Genomic DNA, 16,443 nt, shown 5'->3' with positions numbered 1-16,443 from the left:
CAATAAAAACAGTTAAAACTTAAAAAGTATATTTAAACATAATATAAAACTGGAATATCTTAAAAAGTCATTTTTTAGGAGAAGGAAGATAGAGACAATCGTTTATTTCATTAGTTTATTTTCGCTTCGGGTGTCCTTTAACTGCTCAAATAAGAATTTCAAAGCTAGCCATTCAGAGGAATCAAACAATTCCAAGCGGTTGCAGGACCAAGTTTTGTTATAAAATAAAAATAAAATTCCACCTTGGTCAATATTTGATTGTTCCAATGAAAACTCACCACAGGATTACCAAATGCTTCTGTTTAAATCAGACTGAGGTGTGACCCATAACCTTTTAGCAGCCCTGCCTGCATTCTCACGTGTGAGATATAAAAGGCAGGGCATCCATAGCTGGCTGTTCTCAGGGCAGAGGGGGTTCAGGGAGCAGTTTCATAGTTACCTATTCAGATGCAGGATTAGCTTCACTTCCTCCACCTGTGGTGCTTTAATCCAGACATCCTCGTCTGAGTCCCGATCACATGACAGGACATGTGATCAGGACCCAGAAGAGGGCGTCAGTGTTGCAGCCCTGCCTGGTGGTGGAAGAGAGACTCTTCCTCTTTTCCACCACCAGGCATTGCTGCAACACTCTCGGTAAAGGAAGAGCAGACCTGATCCAGTATCCGGGATGGAAGAAGTAAATGCAGCACTGTGCATGGGGAACACGGTGCACTCCACAAAAAGTTGAGAGGACAGGAGTCGCCCCCTGTAGGCCAGTAATGCCACCAATTCCATCAATCTCCTACTGACAAAGCCTGCGATACAGACACGCTCTTACCTGTTGACCCTCCTGGGGCATTTTTCTGGCTTTATGTCCAATTCATAATGGTAAATTTCAATTTTGGGAATCTCCATCTCAAAGAAGTTGGCCTGCAGCTTGATGGTCCTCCCTGAGGTGCCGAAGTCAGGCCTCGGCGGAGGTTTGAAGGTGTACACCGGCATTGGCAAAGGTGCTGCCGGCGGCGGCGCAAGCACTGCAAGGAAGAAAACACCAATTGTTAAAAGGCTTGTCAACAGTTATAATGGCAAGGATAATGGGCGGAGCCATCAAGATCGCTGCATAGAAAACCGAACGCTACAGCGCAGCAATCAGGATTTATTAAGGTTTACAGCAGCTAAAACCTGATTGTTAAACGCCACATTTCTCACCAGAGCGGCGCAATACCTGGTGTGCCATACGGCCTCCTAAACTCCTGGCAGTTGCCAGTTATTCCCAGCAAGTAGTAAATTATTAATCATGTAGTAAGCCTGGCGGTAGTAGTATGCCGGGGGATTCTCATTCTGTTTCCGGCAAATTTCTGGGTAGAACACAAGCCAATGTGAAATACAGGTGAAAGAGTTCTGTGATATTTTGTACAACAAAATGATTAAACTTACCGCAGTGTCCAGAACGTTTATTACAATGCTGTGGTGGCTTCAAACGGAAGCTAAAAAAACCCCGGCTAACAATTTTTTTTGATGAACTATTACAACCCATTTGTGGCATTAGGGGTGCATCGGTTTTCCTAATGTACTACATACCTAATTTTTGGTGAAAATGTGCATTTCACAATTATGAATAGGACAAAGAAAAAAAGGGGGGGGGGGGGGGGGCTTTTTCACACTGTGGCGTTTTTGCTCCCTAATAGGGAATTCTCACATTTTCCTCAAGTGCAATTCATTCAGTTAGAGCGTGCCCGAGGGGATACAAAGAAATAAAATAATTGATACTTACCCAAGAAGGAATCCTCAGGATCCAGTAGAGGCTTTCCACACCGTCCTCAGGGCCACCATTGCCACTTGCGGACTCCCTAAAGAAGTCTGACAAGAGGTTGTCAGATTTCAGATATGAGCTGCGCTCCTCTACATGCACAAACAAGCACAGCCGTACTAATGGTGTGTACACACTTGAAAGATTAATCAAAGATCTTAGACCAATTTTACCCCCTTCCATGTAGTATGAGAGCCATACTCTACACCGTCTTTTCTATTGAGCTGAACTCCCCAACAGATAAAAATCTTTGCCAGATGCTGCACACAAAGATGCTGTACACATGCAAAAGATTATCTGCAAAAGATCCATTCCTGCAAAATGCATTCATAGTCTATGATATCTGCAGATCAGACAATCGTCTGCAGTTCTGAAGATCCATCCTGGTGGATCTGATCTGCAGATGAATGTGTTAAACAAGGTGTGTATGAGGATCTGCAGATATCAGACTATGAATGCAATTTGCAGGAACGGATCTTTTTCAGATACTGATCTTTTGAATGTGTACAGATGTGTACAGCATCTTGCAAAGATTTGTATCTGATTGGGGAGTTCAGCTCAATAGAAAAGACTGTGTAGAGTATGTCTCTCATACTACATGAAAGGGGGTAAAATTGGTCTGATATCTTTCATTAATCTTTCAAGTGTGTACACACCATTAGTCTACGCGATTACGGACGTACCTACACAGTAAGCCAGAGCCGCTTGTGCATAAGCAGTGTGGCGCCTAGACCTTCCAGAGGGTCCTGGCAAGCGGTGGCAGAGGCGAGGGAGACACAAGAGGCTTCTACAAGATCCAGAGGGCTTCCCTCTGTTCTCACTTTCAACTATAAAATTGTGAGGATTTAGGTTCTTCTTTTTTTCCTCCCAATTATAAGGCACTTTTGTACATCAGTTAATTGCTGAACAAGCCCTCCACCAACACCCCAGACTCCCAGGAATCCCAATCTGGGCTGAGGCAGGTTAGCATTGCACACTTATATCAGTCAATTCCTAAATTACAATCATCTTACATAGCTCAGTACAGAGTACAATATAGAACATAGCAGATAATTTAGGTCCACTCCAGTAATGCAACTGTGAATACATGCATGGTATAAAATCACATCTAACATAGCACATGCTAGAATTAACACCACAAAGAACACACAAGGAGGTAACTTGCTCTCACGAGCTTACAATCTAAACACTGAATAGAGAAAAAGTCCACACTGGGCTATCAGAGGAGCTTTGAAATTTTGGCCATGCAAATTTCAACTGACCTGAAAAACAGAAAAAGCCCGGCAGCTACCCATTAACTTGCAGCTGGTGAAACAAGTGCCCATAGGGTTTGACGGCTTTGGTTTCCAATCACTGGAAATGTACATGAAAAGTAAGAACTGATGCACTAACAATTTCTTTAGTGCTTTACAAATATATAGCCTTGTCACCAACTGTCCCTCTGAGGAGCTCACAATCTAATCCCTATCACAGTGATATGCCATCATGGTCTAGGACCAGCTACAGTTTGAAAGCAGAAACTTGGCCAGAAGGTTTGGATCCAGCAGATTTTGCACCGGAGTTCATGGGCTAGTTTGCTGACTGTAGGCTGGGCTAATACTGAATAGATGTCAAAGTCAACCTGAGATGGGAATTCATACATACCTGGAGCTACCTCCAGCTTCCTGTGGCTCCCTCGCTGTCCTCCCCGGCCACTTTGATCCTCTCCTAGAGTCCTCTGAGGTTTCTCCAGTTGGGGTGTACTGCGAATGTGCCACTTGGCCAATCGCTTCCATTGTGCTCCAGGGGCGGACATGCAGTTGAACTGCGCATGCGCCAACTGGCACGCGACTGGAGAAATTTTAGAGGACCCTAGCGGAGGATCGAGGTGAACAAATAAAGAAATAAAACCAGTAGGTCTGAAGGAGGCTGGAGGAAGTCCCAGGTATGTACAAATTCCCACCCCCGTCTCAGGTACACTTTAAGAATAGTTTTAACTCAGCAGGCAAAACATTTTTCTTACAATCCATGTACAATATGACTACATGTATGAATTAGTAACAAATAGTGACTTTTAGTGTACCAGGCTCTCCATCCTTGTCTTTGCACCATACAAGGATAGAAGGTTTCCCTTTCTTGCAGTAAAACTGGACTGGACCAGCCTTACTGGGCTCCAAGGCCGCCTCTCACCTCTTTCCCGGTAGTTCTTTGACCCCTTGCGCCCCGAGCGCGCACCCCGGCCATTGTTTGTCCCGTCGTAGGGCTGTCGATTCTGTCGGCCGGTTCCAGCAGCAGCTTTGCCCCGGCCTCTGCACCAATGAGACGGTAGGGGAGCCACCACATGGGGGGTTGGGGCAGGCTGGCGCGCATCACGTTGGGAGGTGGGAGCGGAGGGGGCCGGATTGGTTTGGGCAGAGCGGTCCCCTCGGCGGTTACGGAAACGAGGCTGCTGAGCCTAGAAGAAAAATATATTTTAGCAAGACAAGTACTCATTGAAGTATAAATAGTGCCACCACCACCACCACACGTGTCCATTTCAGGAACTGGAAATGCACTTTAAATAATGCATAATCAGTTCCCCTTTTAAGTGCTAAAAATCAAAAAGTGAAAACATTCCTAATCCCAGTGCAGGCGGAGCAAAAATTTTACATGTGCAATGGAATGGCAAATTATTCTGGGGAACACAAAATCGAACCCTGATCTTCCCAACACTGCTGCTGCCTATAGAGCGCGCAGTAGTGACTGCAGCTCTGGCGCTTTGAGTCCGCCAGGAGAAAAGTGCTATATAAAATGTTCGGCGTCTTGTCTAGGGGGAATAGGACGGAAGGTCTGCGTTGAGGATACAGCAAAAGGATGATGCGAGTCTAAGTTATGGGAACATAGCAAGACCTATAGGAGGGGATGCCCTGCCTTTATTAAAAAAAGACAGCGAGCCGAACAGGAATGGAAAAAGGACAATATTGTGGGGATACAGCTAGGTGATAGTTAGCATGCTAGATCTATATTTTATAAAGTGCCAACATATTCGGTGGCACTGTACAAACTAAGAAAAAACAAAACAAACGAGGGGTATATAAGGATACAGACTATGATATACATCAAATATGGACACTGGTACAAAATACAGAATTGGCGATTAAAATGACAAATGATGGGGAAAAAAAAAGAAAAAAAAAGTATACTGGTTGAACTCGATGGACGTATGTCTTTTTTCAACCAAAATAACTATGTAACTATAAAAGAGCAAGCTACAAAATGCATAAATTCCAAGACACAAAAGGCCGACAGACCCCTGCCCTTGCGAGCTTGCAATCTAAAGTAATGGGTGGAAACAAGGTGTGGGGAAGTATGCAGTATATATACAGGCAGTGTGTTTTTAAAATATCTAGTAAGTAAGGCGTACAGCTTGGCCAGAGGTCGAAGGGGGAATGGCCTAAGAGAGCATAAGTGAGTTTTGAGGGAGCATTTAAAGATTTAAAAGAATGGAGAGTGACGGATGTGCTGTGGAAGGGCATTCCAGAGGAAGGGTGAAGCACATGAGAAATCTTGTATATGTGAATGCGAGGAGAGGATTCTAGGGGAGGACAAGACGCTAATGTGCAGATGTGAGTTTGCGGTTGGGTTGGAATCTGGAAACAAGTGAGGAAATATATCGGGGGATATACATTCCAGGTATTACAGTGAGTAGCAGGTTATGTGTCCATTATGGGGGGAGAAATGTGAGAGTAGGACGGGACTGAGGCAGTGATGCCAAATTCACAGGACTGAGGGGACGACCATTCTAAAGCCACAGGAAGTAGTACCTGCTTCATGGCAACTAATATTCTTTCCTTGCAAAGCAAACACTGTCTCCATAGGAGTTTGATGGATTTATAATACATGGGTTTTGTAAAAGGAAGTATATGCCAGATTTTAGTCCAAAGTAAACAAGGAAAGGATCGATTTTGAGCTGCACAAATTCCTATCATGATAAGAAGCAGATCATACGTGCTGGAAATTATGGAATGATCAGTCTATATGACGTGAAAATTTCACCATGTGTATCCAGCATAAGTGACAGAAACATAGGAATAAAGACATTTATAGTGCATTTTACTCTGGGACAAAACTAGTCAACGTGCATTTTAAATTTAACACATTTTCACAATCGTGGTCCTTTAGAGGATAGAGGATAGTATATAATTAAAAAAAAAAAAAAAAAAAAAAAAAAAGGAAGAAAGGGAGGTGGGGGTGTTTTGAATCTACAGCCCCTGGCAGCAGAGATGTCCCTCACCGCAGCTCTGCTTCCACCTGGAGGCATGAGGACCTCAGCTGCAGATGCCGACCGGCATTTACTGCACCGCTCATGATCGTGCTCACATGGCTTTGAGCGTTCTGCGCAGGTGAAGATGCCGACCTGGCGAAGTCGGCAACTGCAACTGAGGGGACTCCGGGGCACCATCTGGAAGGAAGCTGCGGTGAGGGACAATTCGTCAGCCAGGGGCTGGAGGAAGCGCCGGGTAAGTATTTTTTTTTTCTTCTATTTAGCTCAGACCTTCCCTTTTAAGAGAAATTGTCGCAAAAATATTAAAATTTAAATCACATACAAATAAGTACATTTCTCCCAGAGTAAAATGAGCCATAAATTACTTTTCTCCTATGTTGCTGTCACTTACAGTAAGTAGTAGAAATCTGACATTACCGACAGGTTTTGGGCTAGTCCATCTTCATGGGGGATTCTCAGCATGGCCATTATTCTTTATAAAGACATTCCCAGAAAATGAGTAATACAAAGATGCTGGCCAGCCTCCCTGCTCACTGTACACAGTTTTTTGGCAGTTGGACGGAGCAACGGCCATTCGCTAAGTGCTTTTAAAAATAAACAAAACCCCAAGAACCCCCCTATGTGAGGATGGGCTAGTCCAAAATCTGACGGCAATGTCAGATTTCTACTACTTATTGCAAGTGACAGCAACATAGGAGAAAAGTAATTTATGGCTCATGCTACTCAGGAAGAAATGTACTTATTTGTATGCGTTTTAAATTGCAGGATTTACACGACCGTTCCTCTTTAAATAGAAGGTTCGCGCAGACTATAAAAAACAAACTGCACTTACCTGGGGCTTCTTCCAGCTCCTGGTAGTTGATCTGTGCCCTCGCCGCAGCTCCTCTCCCTCCCGGTGTCCAGCGATGAAGAAGCCGACCTCGCCAGGTCGGCTTCTGTACGCAGTAGAGACCCGATGACGTCACTTACACCACGTGACCCTCGCTATGGAGCGCACATGAAGGTGGTCGGCTTCTTCACTGCTGGATGCCGGGAGGGAGAGGAGCTGCGGCGAGGGCACCGATCGACTGCCAGGAGCTGGAAGGAGCCCCAGGTAAGTGCAGTTTGTTTTTTATAGCCTGCGCGGATCTTCCCTTTAAAGATCTCTGAAGGTAGCCATACATCTAGCAATGTATGGGAAAGTTCAATTAACGGGCAAATCTCTAAAACTAATCCGATTAGAGATTTGTCAACTGTCCATACACTGCACCACATCAATTTCAGCACGAAATCTCTCGGGAATCGTCACCAGCCTGTCGCTAATGTAAAACTGTATGTAATGTGTGCATTTATACATTACCTGTCCTGTGGCACTGTGTCAGTCTGTCTTCTAGATCCTCCGCTCTTCCGTAGCCGCATACACGCTGCCGGCGTGGCGTGTGACATCACACGGTGGCATGCTATGTGCCGGCAGCGTGTCTGGAGCTAACAGAAGAGCGGGGATTCGAAAGATGGACGGACACTTAGGCCTGGAACCCACTGAAAACCGCAAACGCAAAACGCAACCGCTAGCGTTTTGTCTGAGCGGTTTGCAAGCGGATTCATGCGCCTTTTTGGTCGTGTTTTGCAACATTGTATTTTTTTCCCCAGCGGGTGCCTAGCGTTTTGCGTTTTGATCCTGATTGATCCTGTGAATTATTTTTCATTTTGTTACAGTGTGCTGAACCGCAAAATGCTAGCAAAACCGCTCAGTTTACGTTTTGCTGAGCGTTTCCGCTAGCGGTTCAATACTTTACATTGAAGCGCTAACGCTCCCAAAATGCTGCACGTCCTGCGTTTGCGTTTCTAAGAAACGCAAACGCTCCTGTGGAAGTTACCCCATCCATTAACATTAGCCCAGCGTTTTGGCAAACTGCTAGCGTATCGCAGTGCTGCCAAAAAGCGCTCCTGTGGGTTCCAGCCCTTAATGTATAAATGCACACGCAAAATGCACATTTTTACACTGGGGCAAAAGCACCTGGGGGTTTGTTGCTCGTCACAATATCGCTCGAGAATTACCACCACACACCGAAGCGACCACAACGGCCCGAAATCTTGCAGCATATCCGACTGATACATGCAACCTATTACAGCCCGAAATTGGTTGCATTGTCGGTATTTGGTGGCACCAATTTTCATAGGATTCCGATTAATCGAAACAGATGGTCGATCGGCCGCCAAGTCGCCTGATGTATGGTCATCTTTATTCTTTCAGAAGCTTTTCTGACTTGATTAGCAAAAGCTAGACAACCAGCTAGGGTGAGCCCACTATTAAAACTTTACAATTTATCAGCTTTGAACTACCCTTGAAGGACGTGAACATAAAAATGACAACACTCGGCCTAATGACTCGTCATGCAGTCCTCCCTTCGTACCCATTTATGGCCTCCAGGAATATTCCTTCTCAGACTGAGGTGCGAGCATAAGGCGAAATTCTACCCTTATCTGCAGGAGACAGCCGGCTAGCCACACCTATAGCCAGCCACACCATCCAGGCAGATAATTAAGTGAATTTGCACTACAGTCACTAAAATGTAAAACACATGAGCAACACTGTGCTTAGCATTGAATACTGAGAAAAAGCAAGGCTGCAGAATGTCTATTAGCCCCTATTCAGGTACATGAAAGCTCATCTACATGATAGGCTTATAGCCCCCTGCTAGCTTGCATTCCAAAAACAATTTAATGCAATCAATTTGAATTGAAAGAGGACTCACAGATACAGGTTTGTGAAGCCAATTAAAGAGACTCTGTAACAACAAAAACCTCCCCTGGGGGGTACTCACCTCGGGTGGGGGAAGCCTCCGGATCCTAATGAGGCTTCCCACGCCGTCCTCTGTCCCACGGGGGTCTCGCCGCAGCCCTCCGAACAGCCGGCGACTGTGCCGACTGTCAGTTCAATATTTACCTTTGCTGGCTCCAGCGGGGGCGCTGTGGCGACTTTCGGCACGGAAATACCCGATCTCCGTCGGGTCCGCTCTACTGCGCAGGCGCCGGAAACTTGCGCCTGCGCAGTAGAGCAGACCCGACGGCGATCGGGTATTTCCGCCTACTTCGGCGCCGAGAGGCATCAGAGCGCCTGCGCAGGAGCCAGGAAGGTAAATATTGCGTCACGGCTGTACCGAGGGCTACAGCGAGACCCCCGAGGGACGCAGGACGGCGTGGGAAGCCTTATTAGGATCCTGAGGCTTCCCCCACCCGAGGTGAGTACCCCCCAGGGGCTGTTTTGTCGTTACAGTTCCTCTTTAAAATGTAAATAAGCTAGGTGGGAAGGGGGTAGTTCTGCAAGGACAGATGTGTACACATCTCACAAGGATTCCAGACTACTTGTTCAGGAGTCTATTGCAAATATGGGACAAGTAGTAAGAAAAAAGAAAAAAAAAAACCCTATGAGGGCCCCCAGCAACTTAAAGGAAACCCAAGGTGAATGTGATATGGAGGCTGCCATGTTTATTTCCTTGTAAACAATGCCAGTTGCCTGGCAGCCTTGTTGATCTTCTGGCATAGTCAGAGTACCTGGCCTGCTGCATGCTGGTTCAGGGTCTATGGCTAAAAGTATTGAGACACAGGATCAGGAGGGTTGCCAGGCAAAAATAAATAGGGCAGCCTCCATATCCCTTTTCCCCTAAAGACTACAAAGCAGTGGGATAAACCCCCTAAATAGGTTATAATACTTCCCACAACTAAATGATTTCTACCCTGCCTTTAAAGAGACACTGTAACATCAAAAAGTTCCCCCTGTGGGGTACTCGCCTCGGGAGGGGGAAGACTCCGATAAGATGTAATTTAGCTGCCAGTTAAGGCTCATACACACGGGGTACGGCCGTCGCCGCAACCACGTGGCACGCGCATGTTGCGGCGACGGTTCGCCCGTGTGTATGACGCGCGCACCCCGAACCGTCGCCCGTCGGAGCTGTCGCCAGGCGATTGACATGTTCAATCGCCGGCTACAGCCGTCGCCGCAACCTCGCCGGAACTGTCGCTAGCCCCGCATGTGTATGCGGCCTAGCGACAGCTACCCACACACAGTACACGGAGCATCCGGCGGGGGGGGGGGGAGGAACCTCGGCGACAGCTTCCGCCGCATCGCTAATCCCTCTGCTGCCGTGTGTATGCAGAGGGACTTGGCGACGAGCTGTCGCCGAACTGTCTCTGAACTGTCGCACACACGCTCCCGTGTGCAGCGACAGCTACAATTGTCCCCCCGTGAGTACTTAGCTTTATTGTAGACCAAATTACATGTTGTTATAACGATTTGGGCTGTCTTTTGCCGGTGCCAACATTAATGTCTGAGCGCCGCTATAGCCGTAATACACATTACAGTCTATGGGGGTGCATGGTGCACCCAAATGTAATTAACTGCTTTTGCCCATCTCAGGACTGTGACCCTCTGGGATCAGCACCAGGGGCTTGAGAAAGTGTTTTTCAAGCATTCAAGCATCACTAAACATCCCGTTGGTGGGGGCCTGTACACAGAATATCGCCAACGGTGGTGTAAACCATCTGCCACAGCAGAGAATTCAGTGTTCATAAAGAGTTTTAGCACCTAAAACCTTTTTGAAAAGCCATCCAGACCAGGTTTACCCAGGTTTGTAAGCCACTACAGATCTAGACACATACTTGTGGCTTAACTGGACCGTCCTAAACTAGTAGAGTCAAAGTCACACATGTAACTGCTGCAATATGAGCGCTCAATGACATACCGGATACGAGATAACTCAGCACAAGGCTTTCATCTGCTGAAGACTGGATAGGAATATGAGCTGCAAAGGTGTAAAGCTCAGTTGTCGATGCTAAATTTACCAAGCCAGACCAATGTGAAAGCTATAAGTAGCTTCTGCACACAAGCCAGGCTGCTAGAGCTGAGGGATTCCCGAAAACTTTCTCCAGGAAGAGGTCTGACAGCATCCCCGATAAACAACGCAGAAGTAACAAGCGTGTCCCGGCTACAGATATGACGAAATAGCAGTGCATGTTTACAGCTACAGTTCAGCACTGTGCAGAAGAGCGTCTAGAAGGGATGATCTCCGGATAAATTCCGAACGGGTTTGGAACTCTGGGACCGGCCACGCTAGTAGGCTTTAAAGAGGAACTGTTGCGAAAAATCTTAACATTTTAAACACATACAATTAAGTACATTCCTCCCAGAGTAAAATGAGCCATAAATGACTTTTCTCCTATGTTGCTGTCACTTACAGTAAGTAGTAGAAATCTGACATTACCGACAGATTTTGGGCTAGTCCATTTCTTCATGGGGAATTCTCAGCATGGCCTTTATTCTTTTTAAAGACATTCCCTGAAAAAGATTTATACAAAGGTGCTGGCCAGACTCCCTGCACACTATTTTGGCGGTTGGACGGACCAACTACCATTCACCAAGTGCTTTTAAAAAGAAAACCCTGAACCCCCCCCCTATGAGAGGATGGGCTAGTCCAAAATCTGTCGGTAATGTCAGATTTCTACTATTTACTGTAAGTGACAGCAACATAGGAGGAAAGTAATTTATGGCTCATTTTACTCTGGGAGAAAATTTTTTTGCCACAATTCCTCTTTAAAGACTTCATACTGTAATCGATTGGAAATCGGTGTGCAGTGTGTGAAAGCGAGGGAGCAGATATATTCTCTCTGATCAGCTTATGGACATTTCTGCTGGCCATACCACCCAAAAAAAGCCTGAAAAGTGAGCTAGATATGGGCAAAGAGATGCAAATCTTCAGCTGTCATGAAATAGTACAGTGTTTGGAGCTGGACCAACTTTGAGGATTCTGACTACAATTCGGACTGCACCAATTCTAAGATGCATAGAAGATTGCAGGACGTTTGTATGCCATCAAAAATGTCAAAGTGCTCTGATCTCTTTAAACCTAAAAAGTGAGAGAGAGTGCGCTCTCAACCAAGTATAGCAAGTAGTTCACAAAATCATGACAAAAAGGTCCAGCACACATCTTGATAAAAATTAAACTATCAAACAGTCCATTTCACTGCAGAGACTTGAAATCACCAATGCTTGTGATGCCAATAGTTGGTGGATTGATGACAACTGTTGGTGTTGATTGACAACAACTGTTCAGAAGCATTAATGATTGAAAGTCTCAGCAGTGAAATGGACCGTTTATGATAGTGTGATTTTATCAAGGTGTGCGCTGGACCTTTTGTCATGAAGAAGTTTGTATGGAAGCTAGATTTGCATCTCATCATCCACTGACTTCTAACGCTCGGTCCACAACATGCCGGAGTCGTGTCATACATGGCGGTTCTAACTTTTCATTCAAATATCAAGTAAATATGCAGCTTGAAAATTGGACCAATTACAATAACTTCAAATTTTTTTTTTTATGTTTTTTTACTGGTCCAGGTACCAGCTGCATAACATTTACATAAAATTTGAATGCAAGGTGAAGCCATTTGCATCTCTCGCGGCTCCCCTCCGTGAATCCCTCCACTGGCTTCCTATCCAGTCCAGAATCAGATTCAAGATACTGTGTCTGACCTACAAATCTGTCCACAAAACCTGTCCAACCTACATTTCTGATCTTACTCAGGTACACCTAGCCGCTTACTCCGCACCTCAAATGAATTTCGCCTGACTGCCCTCGCATCACCCAGTCCCATGCATGCCTCCAGGACTTCTCAAGAGCTGCTCCAACACTATGGAACTCCCTACCTCCACCCAATAGGGCAGCCCCCTGCAACATCTTCAAGAAAGCCCTCAAAACTCACCTTTTCTCTCTGGCCTACTACCCCTCATACATGCTCTTAACCCGCAGCTGAATTCTGGTCCCCTACCTTTCGTGTCCTTACCTCTCCCTCTAGATTGTAAGCCTTTGGGCAGGGTCCTTTTGTGTCCTACCTGATCATGCGCCTCCATTACTGTGCACCCATACAATGCATTTGCATGAACTCAACTTGCCAAATCTCCATGTTCCCCTCCAGTGACTAGTAGTTAGTGTATTTGGGAGAAGCAAAATATACAAAAAAAATCCCTGCAGGTGCACCACAAACACCAAGCTCAAAGTCTAATTAATCTCCAGTGACTAAGCATTACCTGGTACTCATACTGTGCTGCCTGATCTGGTTTTTCTTGTATTCCTGTATTGTCATATTGCTGTATGTTACCCCTAAATATTGTCTGCAACCTAAACTAATGTCCAGCGCTGCGTAATATGTTGACGCTTTATAAATACAATAGATAAAAATCTCACTGATCTTGCCTATAAACAACCAGTAAGTTTCAGAGGCTTAAAGAGAACCCGAGGTGGGTTTGAAGAATATTATCTGCATACAGAGGCTGGATCTGCCTATACAGCCCACCCTCTGTTGCTATCCCAACCCCCCCCCCCCCCCCCCAAGGTCCCCCTGCACTCTGCAGTCCCTCATAAATCACAGCCACGCTGCTGACAAACAGCTTGTCAGAGCTGGCTGTGTTTATCTCTATAGTGTCAGTCTGCTGCTCTCCCCGCCTCCTGCAGAACTCCTGTCCCCGCCTGCCTCCCTTCCCACCCTGCTGATTGGAGGGAAGGGACGGGGGCAGGGACCAGAGCTATGCAGGAGGCGGGGGAGCAGCTGAGACTGACACTACAGATGTAAACACAGCTTCACAGCACGGCTGTGATTTATGAGGGATTGCAGAGTGCAGGGGGACCTTAGTGGGGTTTGGGATAGCAACAGAGGCTGGGCTGTATAGGCAGATCCAGCCTCTGTATGCAGATAACATTCTTTAAACCCACCTCGGGTTCTCTTTAATTTGTCCTCAATCATGAAAACGAATAGAACTGAGCATATTCTCCCCATTGAAGCCCATAACAGCCATGTCACGCTGGCTTAGCTTGATCAGTCCACAGTGTGTGTCTATGCAGCTACAAGTTTCCAATAGGGCCCTAAAGACTAAAATTTTTCTATAATCCAGACCACCTACAATAGCGGCTTATAAACACAGACAGGGAACAGTCAGCCCTCTGATCTTCACAAGACAGCAGGATCAGAAGGGGTCACATAAGACACAGCAGCTGCTAGTGGAGATCAGCACAACTGCCCTTCTAAATACACAAAAGAACCTGAGCCCAAAATATTAAAGGACAACTGAAGTGAGGGATACGGAGGCTGCCATAATTATTTCCTTTTAACCGATACCAGTTGCCTGGCAGCCCTGCTGATCTATTTGGCTGCAGTAGTGTCTGAACAACACCAGAAACAAGCATGCAGCTAATCTTGTCAGGTCCGACAAGAATGTCAGAAACACCTGATCTGCTGCATGCTTGTTCAGGGTCTATGGCTAAAAGCATTAGAGGCAGAGGATCAGCAGGACTGCCAGGCAACTGGTATTGCTTAAAAGGAAATTAACATGGCAGCCTCCATATCCCTCTCACTTCTGTTGCCCTTTAAGGCTTCTCTAGAGGAGATATGAAAGGTAAGCAAACTAAAAAGGTGGTCAAACTACTCAATGTTGTAGTCACTTACATGGGGCTTCCACAGGCCCCCTGAAGATCTCCCTGTGCCAAAGCCAGGAATAAAACAAACAAAAAAAAGTTCTTCCTGCAGCCAGCCCACCTCTTGCCACATGCATCCTGCGCCATACCCGTCCTGCGCATGTGTAGGATTGCCACTGGAGTGCAATTGAGGAATGCGTGCGACCATGGCGCCGCAGATGGGAAAACGAAACTGTCTGGCTGCGGGGGACTGGAAGAACCTTTTTCCTGGTGCAGGCACAGGACGTCTGCAGGGGGCTGTGGAAAAGTGAAACTTTTTTTGTACTCGTTTTAAGGTTCATGTAAAAGAAACCGGGAGAAGCCCCAGCAGTACAAAGAGGACATGGGAGCAAGCGGCAGCAGGTAGGCGACTAGCTCAACTGCTCCCACACTTTGCATGGCCCGGGGGAAGGGTGTGGAGGATCCCAGCAGATTTATTTTTTCTTGAAGTAGACCTGAACTATTGCACAGAACAAATATAGCACTGATCCATGGGCCCAAACCGTTCTAATTTTGTTTCATCAGTCCACAGAACACTATCCCAAGACTTTTGTGGCAGTGTTCTGTGGACTGATGAAACAAAATTAGAACAGTTTGGGCCCATGGATCAACGCTCTGGAGGAGGAAGGCGGCCTATGAAGAAAAGAACACCTTGCCTACTGTGAAGCATGGCGGGGGAGGGGGGGTGTCAATCATGCTTTGGGGCTGTTCTGCTTCTGCAGGTACAGGGAAGCTTCAGCGTGTGCAAGGTACCAGGAGATATTGGAAGAAAATGTGATGCAGTCCGTCTCAAACCTGAGGCTTGGGACATTGGACCTTTCAACAGGACAATGATCCCAAGCACACCTCCAAGTCCACTAGAGCATGGTTGCAGATTAACCAGTTAAGGACCAGGGGATAATTCGCTGATCAGTGCTGCGTGGGCTCTCCAGCCCACAGCACAGATCAGCAGACAGGGCGATCAGACTGCCTGGGGGGGTTCTGATCGACGCCAGCTGTTGTGGTTTAGCGGGGGGCTCCTCAAAGCCCCCCTCCGCAGCGCTATTCAACCCCTCCCTCCTTACTGTGGGCAGCACAGGACGGCGATCCGTCCTGCGCCGCCTCTAATAGGCTCCAGCCTATCAGACTGCGGCGATCCCCGGCCAAAGGCCGGGGATCGCCGATCTCCTTAACGGCGCTGCTGCAATAGCAGCGCCGTATGATGTAAACACAGGGGATTTCTTCCCCGCGTGTTTACATTTCGCCTGCGAGCCACGACCGGAGGCTCGCAGGCTGTTCACAGAGACACCCTCCGCGAACTGAAATGGAACGGCCGCTCGTTCCATGGAAAACCACAAACGCCGCCTATCGGCATTAGCTGGTCGTTATGTGGTTAAAGGCTGGAACATTTTGGAGTGGCCATCAGTCACCAGACTTAAATCTAATTGAGAACCTCTGGTGGGACTTAAAGAAAGCAGTTGCAGCGCACAAGCCTAAGAATGTGACTGAACTGGAGGCTTTTGCCCATGAAGAATGGGCTAAGATACCCATAGATCGCTGCAAAACACTTGTGTCAAGCTATGCTTCACGTTTAAAAACTTATAACTGGAAAAGGATGTTGTACTAAGAATGAATGTCACTTGGGGTCATCTACACTGGATGGTAACTATGCATTACTCCATGCAGCGCTCATGAACTGCCTTATAACTGCCCAGAAACTGCTGCTTGCTAATCCAGCTAATCTAGCTTTTTTGCTTTGCCACTAACAAGTGTTTTTACATCAATGTTTGCTGATCTAACTGCATTTTGGATTAGAGGCCTGTACTTCCTTGGGCTCATCCACATTGGATGGTAACTATGCATTATTTCATGCAGCGCTTGTGAACTGCCTCCTAACTGCTCTCAAACTGCTGATTTCTAATCCAGCTAACTCAGCTTGCCTGCTTTGT

The 16,443-nt window shown here is 46.6% G+C and overlaps 1 protein-coding gene across 2 annotated transcripts in view; it reads right to left on the bottom strand.

Moving 5' to 3' along the window:
- AGO2 (argonaute RISC catalytic component 2) overlaps nt 1–16,443 on the bottom strand; it is an 89,307-nt gene that overhangs the window by 33,776 nt on the left and 39,088 nt on the right. For both annotated transcript variants that reach the window (XM_068234973.1, XM_068234974.1), the window contains exon 2: nt 818–1,013. In XM_068234973.1, the coding sequence (XP_068091074.1) occupies nt 818–1,013 (196 nt within the window). The remainder of the gene's footprint in view (nt 1–817; nt 1,014–16,443) is intronic.

Source organism: Hyperolius riggenbachi, chromosome 5 (assembly GCF_040937935.1).
Source record: "Hyperolius riggenbachi isolate aHypRig1 chromosome 5, aHypRig1.pri, whole genome shotgun sequence".
Lineage (NCBI taxonomy): Eukaryota > Metazoa > Chordata > Amphibia > Anura > Hyperoliidae > Hyperolius > Hyperolius riggenbachi.
Note: the sequence above shows the minus strand (reverse complement) of the source record. Positions and strands in the feature narration are given on the sequence as shown.